This window comes from Epinephelus moara, chromosome 11 (assembly GCF_006386435.1).
Source record: "Epinephelus moara isolate mb chromosome 11, YSFRI_EMoa_1.0, whole genome shotgun sequence".
Lineage (NCBI taxonomy): Eukaryota > Metazoa > Chordata > Actinopteri > Perciformes > Serranidae > Epinephelus > Epinephelus moara.
This window is the reverse complement of record NC_065516.1, coordinates 25,271,232-25,288,422: the sequence shown is the minus strand read 5'-3', so window position 1 is coordinate 25,288,422 and position 17,191 is coordinate 25,271,232. Positions and strand designations below refer to the sequence as shown.

At 42.4% G+C, this 17,191-nt stretch overlaps 1 protein-coding gene across 1 annotated transcript; it reads left to right on the top strand.

The window, feature by feature from the left end:
* The first annotated feature begins 1,504 nt into the window (after positions 1-1,504).
* mtmr6 (myotubularin related protein 6) lies at positions 1,505-15,278 on the top strand. Its single transcript, XM_050056747.1, has 15 exons — positions 1,505-1,740; positions 3,900-4,031; positions 5,871-6,033; positions 6,132-6,289; positions 6,929-7,057; positions 9,488-9,622; positions 9,752-9,884; positions 10,623-10,732; positions 10,979-11,104; positions 11,256-11,305; positions 11,425-11,518; positions 11,874-11,980; positions 12,704-12,838; positions 14,226-14,352; positions 14,614-15,278. The coding sequence occupies exons 1-15, from the start codon at positions 1,717-1,719 to the stop codon at positions 14,965-14,967; spliced, it is 1,977 nt and encodes a 658-aa protein (XP_049912704.1). The 5' UTR covers positions 1,505-1,716; the 3' UTR covers positions 14,968-15,278.
* Positions 15,279-17,191: the final 1,913 nt, after the last annotated feature.

Sequence of the window (17,191 nt, the reverse complement as noted above, 5' to 3'; positions counted from 1 at the left end):
ATATATATATATGTATATATAATTTTTATGCTTTTACTTTCTATTTATGCCTCGTGCTCGTGTCTTTAAAAATCCCTCTTGATTTTATGATTTATAGTTTTACAATATAATTTTCAGAATCAGTTCTATTTTATGTTTATTCTGTCTATTTTCATGTGAAGCACTCAGGGCTAATAATGCCCTTATTGTAAAGCACTTTGTGCTGCATTTCTTGTATAAAAGGTGCTATATAAATAACGTTTATTATTATTAATAATAATAATAATAATAATAATAACATACCTTAAATGTTTGTATTTGAATTTTGTACAATAAATTAAATACATAAAAAATATTACCTTAGTCAAGGCTGGATTACCAACAGGCCACGTGGGCCTGCAATAACAGAATATTATGAAATGAAATAATAGGAGACCTTGTGGCAACATCTATCTTGAGACCCCATTTAGACCTAAATAAAGATCTCATTTAAAGGCTTTTATTATCTCAGTAAATATTGTGCATATATGGTGCACTTCAGTAAAGTTCTGCATAATCAAGAACAAACTACTCCGTTGAGGACACAGATCAAATGTGGTTGCAATGCATAATAATCTGACTTGATTACATTTCAAGAATAGATTACCGTACTCATGACTAGTATCACTAGTATCATCTCTAGTACTCATCAGAAATATCTGGTAAATATATATAGTTTTATTTTTTTTTAAATCATATAGTTCAGATAGACATGACTACCCTACAAGACATGCTACAAGAGGAAACTTTGTGTTACCAACAGTTAAAACAAACTCAGTCAAATGTACAGTAACATACAGAAGTGTGCATGAATGGAATTCACTCCCTTGACATATCACACAGGTAAACAATAAAGCTAGATTTAAAATTCTGTTAAAGCAGCATCTTCTGATTAAGACTTAGATAATCCATAAAACAGACAAAAGTATAGTTGTCAAAGCCTAATTAATTAATATCAAAGGTAAGTCTGACTGTGTCAAGTGTCTCAGGATTTTGTTTGTGGTGCAGTGATGGTTCTCTGTTAGTATGCTAATCATAGTTTTATGTTTTCCAAATGAGACTACAATAAAAGGTGACTTATATAAAATGATTCATACACTGTAATGAACTTCATGCATGGTAAAAAAAAATATTGTTTTTCCTGGGAACTGTTCCTTTTTATGCACATGTAATGTGTGCATGGAAACATATACATTTTAATGTATAGTATTATGTAAAAACTTGGTCTAATATTACAATATTGGAGCATCATCAAGTAATCAGAACAAAATTTAGCCACAAACTTACCAAAAGAAATCATGAAAAAGTATATAATTATTGAGCTATGTCAATATTTTAATCTAGTCCTGTTTTTTAAGTGTTACGTGTGAGTTATTTCGTATACTAAATTAAACTAAACTAATTATTAATACATACACAATTTTAAGAGTGGAATAAATGCGTGACCAATCTCATCTCCGGAAACCCGTGCTTTTATTTTGAAAAGCGTGCGACGTGAACTGTTGACGTGATTGCCAGGACCTTTACGCGGATGGAGGAGTAAAATAATTGACAATAAACATATATCGTATGCCTCCGACAAAGTCCAGGCGGTTTGCGGAGCACTTTGAGCCAACAAAATTATCCATGATACAGTTATCTCCGGAAGGCGTCGTGTGAAGCTTCCGCCGCCGCTGACAGCTGTTGGGACCCGGAGAAATGGAGCATATCCGAACGCCGAAGGTAGCTAACATTTCTAGCTAATTGCAAATGGATGGGACACAGTCAGCGGCTCGGCCTGTCTGCTGGGGACTTCTGCAGTACTGCTCGAGTGTGGCTACGTCTACAAATGTTTAGACTAAGTGTTTGTGGAGCTAGTAGCATTGTGGCTAGCAGGTGTCGCGAGCAGCTTCAAGTGTCAGACGTGACGAGCATCAGAGAGATGTTTGTTTTCCCCGTACGGCAGATGGCTGGGCTTCCTCCTTAATAACGTTACTACCTGCACGCCCTGTTATTGATTGAGCTAACGTTACACTATCAAGCCGGGCAGTGCATCCAGTGTGACGAAACACAAAGCCATACTTAAGCATAACTGCATAATAATGGACGTAACAGACACACAGGGCTGACTGCATGTCAGTGTGATCACACCCAGGCTGATCATTGCAGGACTTGCTGTTCTTTTTATATGTCTCACTCATAGTTTTATTATCTGGGCAGCCACCCTAAACATGCAGGATTGGGATATACCAATTTTGACTATTGCTTAACTCTCATACCACTCATTGAAGACCAGACTCAAGGCAAAAGCCCTCAAACAACCAAGAGGTGAAGATCAACACAGAGCAGGCCCTGCAGAGCTGAAAGACACCAAGTTGCTTCTGGTGTCTGGGTTATATACTTCATTACAACCAGATATGACTATGTAATGTCCCATAACGTTGAGGGATTGTGTATTAAAAGGGCTAGCTGCGAGTCAGACAACACTTTACCCCCTAAAAGTTTAGTTAAAATCCAGTATGCTGGACTACTAAGGCGATAGATTGCACCATGTATGGTTTCAACCACTCAAGTCTGTCCTTTGGAACATGCTTCAGGCCCACACCTAATCTGTTTTAGTGTCTATAATTGCAAGGGTGTGTGTGTTGAAAGGTGAGAGTTCTTGAACGTGACCTCATGTGCGAGGCTCCGGGATAGTCAGACATTACAGCAAAGTGCACCACGATTCTTTGGGATCGTAATTGAATAAGGGAACGCTGGGATCAGGTGTGTGTGTGTGGTTGTGTGCAGACAGGGTGTGGCCCTACTGTTTCAAGTTTTCTCGTTTTGTTTGCTTTAATTTAACAGCTGAGGAGGGTTTAAGCAGACATATGTTTTCACTTAGTGTAAAGAAATATATGTTGTATGTCAAAGATTTTTAAGTCGTACTAACTCTGCGGTCAAAATGCTTCAGAAATAAGTTGATGCCACTTTACAAAGATTCACTGTGAAAAAGTATTGCTTTTAAAATACACTTTGAACGCTTAGATTGCACAGTTAGTTTGCAGCAAATATACACATTCATCAGCAACTTTATTAAGAGACCAACACACACCCCTGACCACCAAGCTTGTCAAAGCTGCGTCCCAGTAACTGCAGGGAAGCAGAGATAGGCTCAATTATTTCATCATATCTACCACTGACAGGAAAAAGGAAACAAAGGAGAGGATGTCTGAGTCAACCAGAGGACCGCTAATATGATGAATCATGGATTTTGGGCTGTTTGCTGCTGTCGCTGCTAACTGTCTAACAGCCATTAAGCCACAGAGCGGTGGTCACTAGTGACAATCAGCATGCTTTTGTTTTTACAATAAGAAGAACTCTTATTCTAATGGATTTGACTGCAAGTTAGGGATTTGAGATGTATTTCAAACCACCACAGTATTTTCAGACAGTTTCTTAGATATGTACTTAGTGATACTTAACATGTATAATAGACAACATGCATACACTGAAGTGCATTTAAGCAGGACTGGAGTGGACTATAACCTTGTCCTGTATGAAAATGTGTGACTTGAGTAAATGTTCTACTGTGAGCATCTACAGTATGTGCATGAAGAGTTGGGGACACTTCAAGGCTACGCTTTCTTGCTTTATCCCGAAATTATCTGTGACTCTCATTACAATGGAGCTGGCAGCAGAAAGGTAGGCCCAGATGGCCAGGATTAGGTGGTTTGCCAGCTGGAGCCGGTGCAGAGTGCCACTTACACTCATTCTCTGACAGGTGTCATTCCTGTTAGCAAGATCCCATCCTTCTTATTTTCATTATACCCTGTGCATAACTCCCCGCCCAGCTGAAGTAGCTCACAAGAACCATGAGCTGCTGATTAATGGTGTTATTACTGGTTCGTGTGTTTTCGCAGGTGGAGCAGGTGCGACTGCTGGATCGCTTCAGCAACAAATCCACACATGGCACACTGTACCTCACAGCGACACATCTCATCTTCGTGGAGAGCAGCTCCAACAACTCAGCGTCTGCCGCACAGGAGATCTGGGTGAGTAGTTTTGTGGGTGACTGTATTCATTCACAGTTTTTAACGTTACTCATGGATGTAACCTCGATAAACGCACCATTGTTTATTACAGTCAGGCTAACCACACAAGTGCAGGGTAAGGTGCAGGATGAGAGGACTCCTACAGTGGAGACAGTTTCTCCTGTGGCTCTCATGTGCCACAATATTTTCAACTGCTGGTGCCAATATGTCAGAAGTCATATTTGAGATGGTACAGATGTGCACTTCACACTGGAAGGACCTGATTGTAATGTTGCCAGTAGCTTCTCGCAAAATCAGTGCTGCTGCTGCCAGAAACTTACGTGTTTTTCTCAAAATTTGCGGCCACTTTTTACAAGAGACATTTGCGTGACCACCACAAGGAAGTCTGCAACCTGATTGAGTGTGTGCGTGTGTTAGTGGTGTGTTGGGCAAAGGAAGACAACATGCAAGCTTGTGGGTGGTAAGAGGAAATAGGGTAGAGGTTCAGAAGGCTCATTATGTATCAGCAACGTATCCGGTTACGTTTCTGAGCATGATTGTGGTGTGTGTGTGTGTGTGTGTGTGTGTTTTCTGCCTCCACCTGAAAGAGGATTACTGTTGTAGCACTATGTGAAGTGGTTTATTGGCTGCAATAGTGGGCTGGGCATCCTGATATGTTGATACTATACTTTTTGTATCCTGTTATGTGACTGAGAGAAGATATCACTCGGCATTTAGACGTAGCCACATTTGCTGGTGTGCATTGTGGAAACGTTAGCAAGGTTTAAAATGCTTTGAGCAGCAGATTCTGGGCTGTGACCTCCTCCCCACCATCCTTCCTCCTCAGAAAAGGGAACATTTTCTACTCCGTTCTGTTTTGGTGCAGCACTTAGAGTAGTCTCCTACTGTACAGTTTATGTTTGTGTTTCCATCTAGGTGCCATCGCCCTGTACTGTATGTGTCATTTGTTACGGAGGCAATCGTGAATCACTCTGCTTGTCAGAGACAAAGAGAGTTTGTCAGAATGTTATTGTGCCTTATAAAATATTAAACAGCTGAGTTACTGTCTGTCGCAACAGCTGGTGAGATCAGCATATACTTTGTGTCGGTGTGAGTGCATGTGTTTCGCTGGTCATTACCAATGCTGATGAATGTGCATCTTAATGATCTCTCATGGTTGGAAATCCCTGTGGAATTCACACAGCCCTCATTGAATATGGTGATGTGCCTCGTTTGCCCTCTTTGCCCTCCATACTCAATGATATTAAAACCTATTAAAAGCGCTCCTCTGTTCTTGAAATCCTTGCACATCTTCCAGTATTCCAAATCGTATTTATTCTTCATTTTATTTTACTTTACGGATCTTTATTAGGAATTTTAAATGCTTCCTCTAGTCTAGTGGACCCATTTTTAAAAGAGCATGCTGTCAGACTCTCTTCATACGTCTTAATGACAGATGTAGGCGTGCAGCAGGTGAATCAGTGCCAATGTAAATTTGCCTTTTGAAATATGGTACTTAAAATTCTTTCTCTGACTTTGCTTTGTAACCCAGTGATTTTTCATCTTAGAAAAAACTTGAATTATTAGATGGTTTAGCTATAAACAGTTTCACTCTCATTAATCTTGGTACATAGTATTTTTAGTGTATATACATTATCGAAGGGGCAAAAGGTAAAGAGAACCACAAATGCTCTTGGTTCCTCATTGAAACCGAGCCTTATCCTGAGCATATCTTCTTGTCTTATATAGTGGTTGTTCATGAAGCTGATAATAAATAAGGAGGATAAGGAATCTGTTATCTAGATCCAGGGACAGAAAATCAACACTCTCTTGCTCCTTTATTTTCCCCCTCCTCTGCAGATTTTGCATCACCATATAGCATCCGTGGAGAAGCTCTCCCTGACCACCACGGGCTGTCCTCTGGTCATCCAGTGTCGCAACTTCAGGGTGGTTCACTTTGTGGTACAGAGAGAACGAGACTGCCACGACATTTACAGCTCGCTGCTGCGTCTTCTACGGCCTGGTGGGTTTCAGCGTGTCTGTGATGATATCTGTGTTTCTATCTGTCTGTATCAATGTTTTGTTAAAGCTCTTTCTCTGGTTCCTTCCTCCTTCGTGCAGTATCCTATGAGGAGCTGTATGCGTTTTCCTACAACCCCAAACAGAACGACCAGCAGAGAGAGGAAGGATGGCAACTCATCGACCTCGGGGCGGAGTTTGAGAGGATGGGCGTCCCTTGTGATCAATGGCAGCTCACCGACGTCAACAGAGACTATAAGGTAGCTGGATCTATTTTATAAACTGTAAGTGCTCTTCATCTGAAGCACCAAATTAAGAGGAGGATAATGTGGCCATTTCTTGTACTTCTTTGAAATAAAACCGAGTTAAAGGGTAAAAAAATGCTTCCAAGTGGTGGTTAGCGAGCACTCTAGCTAGTTAGAGCTGGACTTGCTGACGGTTGTTGAACCTTGGCACTCTCACTGCACCATAAACACCATCTGCTACAAAGACGGGAAAAAAATCTGTTGATGTCACATGAGTACTGAGCCATAAAGTCACCTGTATGGTATAGTGATATTTTCTGATATCCAGTATTACTTCATTGTGTTTGTGCAAACATTGTCCAAGCTTGCCTGATCCAACTTGAGGCGAGGGAGCCCTATGTTGTAATAAGCTGGCAGTGACTCAGGGTGTGGTGGTATATGAGGGAGGCGGTTAATATATTGGTGAAACCAGTTAGACATTACCTCACGCTATGAAAACATAATGCATATATCCAGAGGAGGGTGCTGCAGCTTCACTAGCTTTAACACCAATATCTTTCCTGTCTGGGTTTGGTTGTGTGTGTGTGTGTGTGTGTGTGTGTGTGTGTGTGTGTGTGTGTGTGATGGGTGTATGTTTTGTGCTTGGTTTCCCAGGTGTGTGAGACATATCCACGGGACCTGTACGTTCCCATCACAGCCAGTAAGCCTATCATTGTGGGAAGTTCCAAGTTCAGAAGCAAAGGACGCTTTCCTGTACTCACATACTTCTACCAAGAAAAGAAGGTAAAGTAATAACTCGCTCGCAGTATGAGTACCCGCCATTTCAGACTGCTTTAAAAAGCTTTTCCCATCACTTTCTTTTTATCAAATTAAATCATATCAGGTTTATTGCTATAGAACATTTAAAAACAACCACAGTTGCTGCACAAATTAAAAGAATGACACACAAATATCTATCAATATAACACATACACAAATATAAAACAGAGTAACACCGGTAAGAACAATTACATATGTGTAAAGATTATCAAATAATAAAATATTAAATCACCACGAGCAACCAGAGGCCACTGAAAACATGTACGAGGTGGAGCATTTGAAGCTTTGTAGCAGCTACCGCAAAGACACGATCTCCCTTACCCACCAGCCTCGATTGTGGGACAGTTAAGAGAAACTGTTCTGAAAAGCAGCAGTTCAGCAATGTCCTGGGGTGCCAGCCCTTGTATGGCTTTAAAAACAAATAAAAGAACCTTAAAATCAATCCTGTATTTGATAAGTAGCCAGTGCAGGGATGCTAGCAATGATGTAATGCTTCTGCCTCAGCTGCAGGCGAGACAAAGACGACTTTTATACATTTATTCTATTAAGTTTTCATTTTTATATGGTGTAGTAGTTCGTAGAGGAAATGTAAAAGGAATGAAAATCATCATGAAAAGTAAGAAAGGCCACTGTTAGAGGTGTAGTAGAGGATTTCATAAGAAAGTATTCTTCCTTCACCTCATTCTTAAATTGTTTCTGCAAATTGTTCAGTAAAAATATAAAGCTGACTTAGCAGTCTTTTGCGGGTGGGTGCCGCAGTGGAGCTGAAATTACACCCACAATATTAAATTCTTTTAAGGGACAAATACCACTAATAATGTTCTTAAAGTCTTCCTAATAATAGAGTAAAAGTGTGTAAGATTCTCCACAAGGTGGTGCTAGAGGAAAGGCCATAGGATTCATGTAGTCGAAGCGATGTATTACCTGGGTTGTATGGAATGCAACTATGGAATTACGTAGTGAGAGTGGCTGTAAAGGAAGGGCCTCCGTCTTGTAGTCACCTTCACAGCTGAGGGGACAGGTGTAGGGGATGAACACAGCAGCAAGCTCTGGGACAAACTTCCCTCTCTGTGACTGAAGAGGAACTGTCGTAACTTTTCGTAACCATGGAGAAAAATAAAGCTTGATCCAGTAATATGTTTTTCACAATAGAGAAAAATAAAACTTTGTCCCGTTTTATGTTACACAATGTAACCTTTAAGATGTTAACGTCTGTCTGACAATAGGCCGATAAATGTCTGTCTTATTATGAGCAGGTTATGTTTGTAAAGGTAGTCAAGGAACTTCAATTGTAAGGACTGTCTCTCATGACGAACACAATACAACATCGCACATGGTCATTAAGTCGTTATCGGTGCACGCTCGCTGGCAAAGGGTTTTATAACTCTCTTCCACTCCTGACTAGTTGGCACTCAACTGTGTGAACACGGAAATGGAGTGGAAGTGGATAGGGAGAGGGTGTAGGGGGTGGTTTGGGAAAGGCCTGAAATCTCACTGGTTGTCCACATGGAAAGGATGTGCTGTGTACATGTATGTGGTTAACACATTTCACTGAAATACGTTGTGTCTGATGGGCCAAGCCAAACCAAGCCACGCCAAGCTAAGGCAGCCCATGACTGTCAAAAAGGGGCATTTGTCAACGTCTGTTTTATCTAATAAGATAAAGTTTCATTTTACCTGCAGCAATATTTGTCTGGTGGTCTGAAAAAGCAATTGTTTAGTTTCGTTTTTATTTGTAGTAATTATAATTTATGTGTGTGATGGTACGATATTGCCACACAAAAATATCACGATACTGTGTCATTGATTTTTTCCCCCCACCTCTACTAATAACACTAATGCATTTTGTCATTGGACTGATAGGAATTCACTTCCTTGTGCAAACACACACACACAGATGCAAAGATTTTAGATTGTTGATTCTTGATTTTCCAGTAAAACAAGTCTTGTTAGAGAGCACAGGTTCCTCCTCCTCTCTGTCACACATCATGTGGGACTTGCTTTCAAGTGTCGATGTGGACAAACCTGACTCTCAGCAGTGATTTGACAAAATGAACTGTCTGCACTCTGCTTTCAGTCGATGCATTTTTGGCACAGTGACATCATCGAGGCTCTTTACTGAATGAGTACAAGCACAGCCTCTATACTGTGCCACAAAATGGCTTAGTCAGTATCAGTTTCAGGATTGGAAAGCTGAATTGCTGTTGAAATTTGACCTCATTGACAGTTTTTTCAAGTATTTTGTGAGGCATTGGCAGACGCATGGGAGCTGTACTTAAATTATAAGTGATGAATAGAGGGAGGTAATGAGAGGTGTAATGTGGTCACATGTTAAGTTGATAATTTAGCAGCAGTATTATGAATTTTTATAAATCCACTTGTTCTGATCAACAGGCGGCAGTGTGTCGATGCAGTCAGCCTCTCTCTGGGTTCAGCGCGCGATGCTTAGAGGACGAGAGCATGCTACAGGCCATCAGCAAGGCCAATCACAACAGCCGATTTGTCTACGTCATGGATACCAGGCCAAAGGTAACGGCCAGACAGACACCTTAACGTGCTGTTTGTATAACAGGATTCAACACTACAGTTTGAAACCGTTGGAAACAGAGTAGCAGATTTGCATTTGTTTTGTTTTCATGTGTGTTTTCTGTCCTGCAGTTGAATGCGCTGGCCAATCGAGCAGCAGGTAAAGGCTACGAGAACGAGGACAACTACTCCAACATCCGCTTCCAGTTTGTGGGAATTGAAAACATCCATGTCATGAGGGCCAGCCTGCAGAAACTGCTAGAAGGTTGAACACATGTTGCTACACACACTAGTGTTGTCACGGTACCAAAATTGGGACCCACAGTACGATACCAGTGAAAGTATCACGGTTCTGAGTAGTATCACGATACCACAGCAAAAATGAGGCAGATGTGCCTTTTGTCATTTATGAAAAGATAAATCACTTTTCTATAATACATCAATGATATTTCAATGGAATAAATTACTTATTGACTTATTCATACTTCAAAAACAGCATCAATAAGTGATTAACATGTGATTCACAGTAAAAATGAAGAGACCCCACACCGGTCTTTTCTGTTAACCAGGACTCTACGCTAACGTGCTCCTCGTGAAAAATTTAGGAGCACAGTGAACATTTTAAATAACACATTTAATAGGAAAACAACAAAATACAAAGGCTCCTCTGGAACCACCCTCTCCTCCATCACGTGTGTGGTAAGGGCCCAGTACACACACACAGGGCTACAGTGGGCCTACTGCTCTACTATTAGACACAAAGGATGTCTTTAGTCCACTGGCTCCTCCTCCTGAATGATTTCTTTTGCTCGCACAAAACTATTTTTAGTCGCAAATGCAAGTAAAATGCTCGCACCGTAGAGCTCTGTTAACTTATTTAACACTTTATTTGACACTTAAATACAGTAGAAAACACTACTAAACACTACTAAACACTACACTACTACACTACTCAAAAAATGGTTGATCTAAATCACTTGGTGTCCATGTATGTGTCTCTCAGTGATCGGGACTCGGTCTCTTTCCATGAGCGATCACCTGGTTGGCCTGGAGAGTAGCGGCTGGCTGCGGCATATCAAAGCTGTTGTAGACGCAGCTATCTTTCTCACCAAGGTAACAGTTTTTTCTCTTTCCTGCACTTTGATTTTGGTTTTTCCTAAGAAGCATTTAAATGCACGAGAGAAATATCCTCTCCTTCTCTAAATCTTGGCTGTCCAACATGAATCTAAACCTCACTGCTCAACACTGGCTCATTCCCACTAGTCCATCGCAGACTGTGACTGTCACGTCACTGCTTAAAATCCTTCTTTCTGTTTAATGCCACAATCCTCCGCTGTCTGTCTTCACTCATCGCCCCAGGCTGTGACAGTCGAAGGAGCCAGTGTGTTGGTTCATTGTTCAGACGGATGGGACAGAACAGCCCAGGTGTGCTCACTGGGTTCGCTGCTTATGGATCCGTACTACCGCACCATCAAGGGCTTCATGGTATAAACCACAAAGACACACGCATGTACACATGCACAGTTTGGCACAAGTGAAAAAGACAAACAAAAGAGCCGATAACAACATGAACTTGCTCCTCTGCAAGTTAGTGTCTTTGCTTTAAACTTGTTCTTTCCTCACACTTGTCTTCTAGGTACTGATAGAGAAAGACTGGATCTCGTTTGGCCACAAGTTTGCAGACAGGTGAGGTTTCAACCGGATCAAATAAGCAGAGAGATTTAGTCTGTGTTAGGTTGTGCCTTTTATTTTCTAGTAATATCATTATATGACTGTCATTGTGTGATTGAATTGTGTACCCTCAGGTGTGACCAGCTGGACGGGGATCCAAAGGAAGTGTCTCCTATCTTCACTCAGTTCCTGGAGTGTGTCTGGCAGCTGACAGAGCAGTTCCCACAGGTACATAGGAGTGTGTGAGCTGCATGACATGTGTATTGTACCTACACTACACAGACTTATGAGTGAAGGAATTGACTGCACTTTTACACTACATGTCACATTCACTCATTCTGCCATCTGCTGCTCAATAACCATTCGCACGCACCCACACACGGATGGAACAGCCATTTAAATTTTGGGTTCAGTATCTTGCCCAAGGATACCTCGACACGCAGACTGGAGGGGCCTGGGATCGAAATGTCGATCTTCCAATCAGTGGACGACTCACTCTACCTTCTGAGCCACAGTCGCCACCTTTATGTGTCTTATATGCGGTGTGGTTATTGTATTTATTTAATGATAACCCTCTCTGTAGGCTTTTGAGTTCAGCGAGTGGTTCCTGCTGCAGATCCATGAACACGTCCACTCCTGTCAGTATGGGAACTTCCTTGGCAACAATCAGAGACAGAGAGAGGAATTGCAGTGAGTACAACACACACACACACTCGCAAACATTTGTGTAGAGTATTGTTTTCTGTGCCTCCTTGCTTCTATTGCACAGACACTGTCACGTAAAAGTGAACACACATCCATTGACTCTGTTTCATCATAAAATCTTTATTTAAAAGATGACCTCCTCATTGTACAAACAGGTCAACAGCTGTGAACAAACATATGTAGTAAGACATAATTAAATAAAGCTCTGTGGTTGCACCTGTAAGCGTCAGCCAAGAAGTACCACCTCTAAAATAAACCTTGTAGTTATGATTTGACACGAAACCTACGTTGATAATGATTGCAGATACATATAATTTTCTTTTGCTACACTTCCACAGAAAAGACATTACACATTACCTAACTGATAACTCCCTGTTTGTGTAAACACTCATTGTCCAGTGTGGGAAAGCAGACCTTTTCTCCACGCCACACTATCTAACCACATCACCTACCACGCTGTGTTTATAGTACGTGAGAAGGTTAATGATAGTTTCACATCCATATACGGTAGTTTCCATTGCAAAAATCGAAGTTCAGTCAGATATATGTTTTTATATTCTATCAATTAAGAATGTGTTGCAGCCTTACACTCACTTTTGTGTGTCAAAGCAAGATTGGTCTTGGTTTTTAAGGACCTAAACTATCACCCCATCAGACTGTGCTTAAATGTATGTTTCATGTGTCTCTAACTGCTGTCGTGTCTTCCAGGCTGAGAGAGCGGACCCACTCACTGTGGGCATATCTAATGAGCGAAAAACAGAACTACTTGAATCCGTTCTACAGCCCTGCGTACTCCGAAGCGCACCCTGTGCTGGAGCCTTCCACTCTGCCCTACCATTTCAAGTCAGTATACAGCCCTCCTGACCTCCTTGCTGTTGTTACATACTTTAAGTGCTTCAGTTGTCGCAGTTGTCCTGTAAGGCAAGGCAAGGTGGTTTTATTTGTAAAGCACTTTTCATACACAGATGTAGGTTTGATGTGTTGTACAGAGAAGTTAAAACAACGCAATTCAATACAAAATAAAAGAGCAAAAAAAAGATAATAGCGTAAAAAGATTCCATCCATCTATTTTCATCTGCTTATCCGGGGCCGGGTCACGGGGGCAGCAGGCCAAGCAATGCACCCTAGACGTCCCTCTCCTCAGCAACTCTTTCCAGCTCCTCCTGGGGGACCCCGAGGTGTTCCCGGGCCAGATGAGATATGTAAACTCTCCAGCGTTTTCTGGGTCTGCGGGCCTCCTACTAGTGGGACATGCCCGAAACACCTCCAGCGGGAGGCGCCCAGGTGACATCCTGATGAGATGCCCGAACCACCTCAACTGAGCCCTTTCGACGTGAAGGAGCAGCAGCTCTACTCCGAGCTCCCTCTGAATGTCCGAGCTCCTCACCCTATCTCTAAGGCTGAGCCCAGCCACCCCGTGGAGGAAACTCATTATGTCCACGTGTATCTGTGATCTCATTCTTTCGGTCACTACCCAGAGCTAATGACCATAGGTGAGGGTTGGGACGTAGATGGACCAGTAAATCGAAAGCTTCGCCCTCCGGCTCAGCTCCCTCTTCACCACGATGGTGTGGTGCAACACCCGCATCGCTGCAGAAGGCGCATCAAACCTCAGATCCATCTCACACTCACTCGTGAACAAGACCCCGAGACTCCCGCACTTGGGGTAGGAACTCTACCGGTTTCTGGCAGAGAACCACGGCCTCAGACTTGGAGGTGCTGACTCTCATCCTGCCCGCTTCACACTCGGCTGCAAACCGCCCCAGTACATGCTGGAGGTCAAGATTTAAGATTTAAAATTGTAACAATAATACAGTATAATGAGAATAATTGGGGTTTAAAACGTCTAAGTGCTTGAGAACAATAAGGTTCTCAGTCTGGATTTAAAACTGCAGTGGTTGGACCATTAGGCAGTTGTTTCCATCACTGCGTTGCATAATGGCCGCTTCCCCTTGTTTACATTTTGCCCCGGGCATCATTTGCAATCCACTCCCCAGTGATCCAGCAGGTCTTGCAGGGTTAAAATGCTCAAGCATGTCAGTCATGTGTTTTGTTATTGCTTCTATGTGACTGTTATAACTTAGGTTGGACCAGCAGCTGCTCCTTTGTTTTCAATGCCTTGTCCTTGACGTGAGCTGCGGCTCTGAGCCTCTCATCTTTGCTGCCAAATAAGATTGCATCTGTTTTTCTCAGGAATCTGTTTAAGGAATCTTTTGTGTATGTTTCCAAGGTTCTGGAGGAACATGTACCACCAGTTTGATCGGTCTATGCACCCACGTCAGTCCATCCTCAAAACCATTCTGACTCTGAGAGAGAACAGCCGCAAGGCAGAGAGCACATTGCAAGCACTGGAGAACGTGAGTTGACACACACAGATGCTCTCTGTAGAGTTAAAGTTGGGGCACTGAAGGGTGGTTATGTGCTTTTGTCATTATCCAAAGCACTTTACAATTTGCTTCTCATTCACCCATTCATACACACACACTGACACATAGCAGCGAGCTATCACGTGGACAGGAGGAGCTTGGGATTGAACCACCAGCCCTGTGATTCATAAACGATCTGCTCTACGTAATTCACATTTCTCTGTTTTGTCTCAATCCTCTCTCTCTGTCCAGCGGCTCCACCAGCTCGGTGTGACCCCCGTCGTGACCTCTGACCCCCCTGCACCTCCTCCCACCAGAGATCAGATCAACTCCAACGCCCTCCCGCCACGTCCCGCTTCCCTCATCCTGGGGGCTCCCATCAACCACAAAGAAGTGCAGCGACAGGAGGAGGACGACGAGCAGGAGGAGGTGGGCGAGGAGGCCACAGAGAGCACCGACATGGAGCGGACGGTAGAGGGCAGCAGCGGCACCGAGAGCAGGAAGCAGAGCTACGGAGAGCTGGAAGGGACATACAACACCGAGCTGGCAAAAGAGGAGCCAGCTGTTGTCAGCCTGGAGTTTGGAGTGGCACGCATGACCTGCTGAGACCAAACAGGGGCATTGTGGGATACTGAGGGACAGGCGCCAGCGAGTGAAGAGGGCTTACTGAGAGCGTGTGCGTGTCAAGGGGAGGCCGTCGTTCTGTATGTGATAACGTGCCGATTACGCAATGGTCCTGAATGGGCCGAGTGAATGAAAGTGTATGTCTGTATAGTCTAAATCTCAATGGAAAGCGTCATTATTATGTCATATACTGCACCTATAGAGAAAAGCTTTTTTTTTTTTTTATGAATGTTGAAAAGCACTATGGAGAATTAATGAATAGAATAAGAGAATAAATTCATCCAGAAATGAGTGTCTCTTCTAGTTTGTTCAGCTTTTTATATAATCCACTTTTTTTAAACACATGGCCTTGATATTCTCAACAAATAGTCGTATTTCTCACACGCAAATCCACGGAAATTCACTTCTTTGGCACCAGAAATATTTCATCTCATCCAAAGGCTCGAGTCCAGCCTAATCTGAATGTTGTTCATGACCTGATTTTGCTCCAATGTGACTGAAAAATCCTGCATCAGTAAAGATAATCTGGACATTACGCGGTACCTAAATTTGGCTGCACCACTACCCATCTGACTAAAGTAGTCTCTGGTCATTTAACTTATTTAACTATTGCTGTGACAAACGGACTGATGTTCAGACCCTGAGAAGGTTCAGCTGTTAACTGTCACCCTCATTGATTATTTAATCCTATTTTACATCTCGCATTGATTAGATAATCTGACTTACTGATGTGCATTGATCCCAAAATCCTATTGGTCGTCTCAGGCTGCCACGCCAATGACTGATTATTTATGACAGCTGACCCCGATCACGGGTCACTGTCACAGATACACCGGACAAGGTGTAAGGTCAGTGAGTCCAAACACTTACAGCTACTGAAAAGAAGTCCTTGTAGGTGCTGATACTTTATTTTGAAATTATTTTTGTAATATTCCTATCTGTAAAAATGTTATTGTAGAAAATATATGCTTCCCTTGGGTAACATCCTGAGGTTTCTACCATTTTTTCCCTGTTAAAGGTTTTTTTGGGGGAGTTTTACTTATGCTGCAAAGCCCTCTGAGGCAAATTGTGATCCGTGATATTGGGCTTTATAAAGAAAATTGAAAACAGTAAAACAGGATATATAGGATTATGGTAATAGGACAGGGCATTTTTATACACCCTTACTGTAACTAGGTTAGGTTGACCGCCCTGAGGATGTTGCGTGTTAATGTAGGCTCAAAGTTCACATTTATTTTCAAGCCAGATTGTGTGTTTTGGATCATAAAACCGAGGTTGTAACTCTGCTTTTTATTGGAGCTCAGAAAGGATTTGATGGTCACTGGATTTACTGTACAAGCAAACATCCTCCTCAATCAGACTGCTGCAGAGAGACGACATGTAAACCCTGGAGAATGTCAGCATATGCAGAGCGAATGTGTGCTGTGTGTGCTGTGTGTGTGTGTGTGTGTGTCTCTGCAAATTCTACACACAATTGACATATATTTTATTTGTGCAGTGCTTTGCGTGGGCACTCAGGGAAACAAAGCATAACTTCACATCACCAGAGACTCCAGCTTCTAAATACTTTATGGAATTTGTGCGAGCAGCGCTGGCATTGAACTAGTTCCTCCTGCAACACCACTCTCTCCACTGTCCTCACACACTGCAGGAATAAATGGAGGTTTGTGCTTACACACACACACATACGCACATTCAACACAGCAATCAGACAAAGTGACCATTGGCCTCAGACAAATAGATGTCTTTGGGCAGCTACAGCAACTCGCAATAAAGATCGACTGGCAGTGCAGAGTGATGTGTATATCCCAGTGTCAGCTGTCTACAAAGCTCTATTCTCTTTACAGTCAGAGGAAAGGGGGTACACATGAAGAAGAATGGAGACTAGGGTGTTTAGGGTGAAGGTGATCACTCATTTGTTAATCTATATAGCCTAATATTAAAGAGTTAATCCAAGTTGCAACATAAATAAGAGCAGCAGTCATATTCTTTGAGGCATTGCAGCTTATACAGTATATGGCACATGCTCTGTATTTTCAATGTTGACAATGTCAGGTTAATGCACCTCCAACACTGTGTCACCACTCTCTGTCCGAGAGGCCTTCCTGTAGCCTACTTGTGCATGTTACCTCGCATTAAACATTGAGGAGTCTCTTCCAGAGACAAGCTGCTGGGGGCTCTCCCAGGGCTCTGAATCATTCAGAGA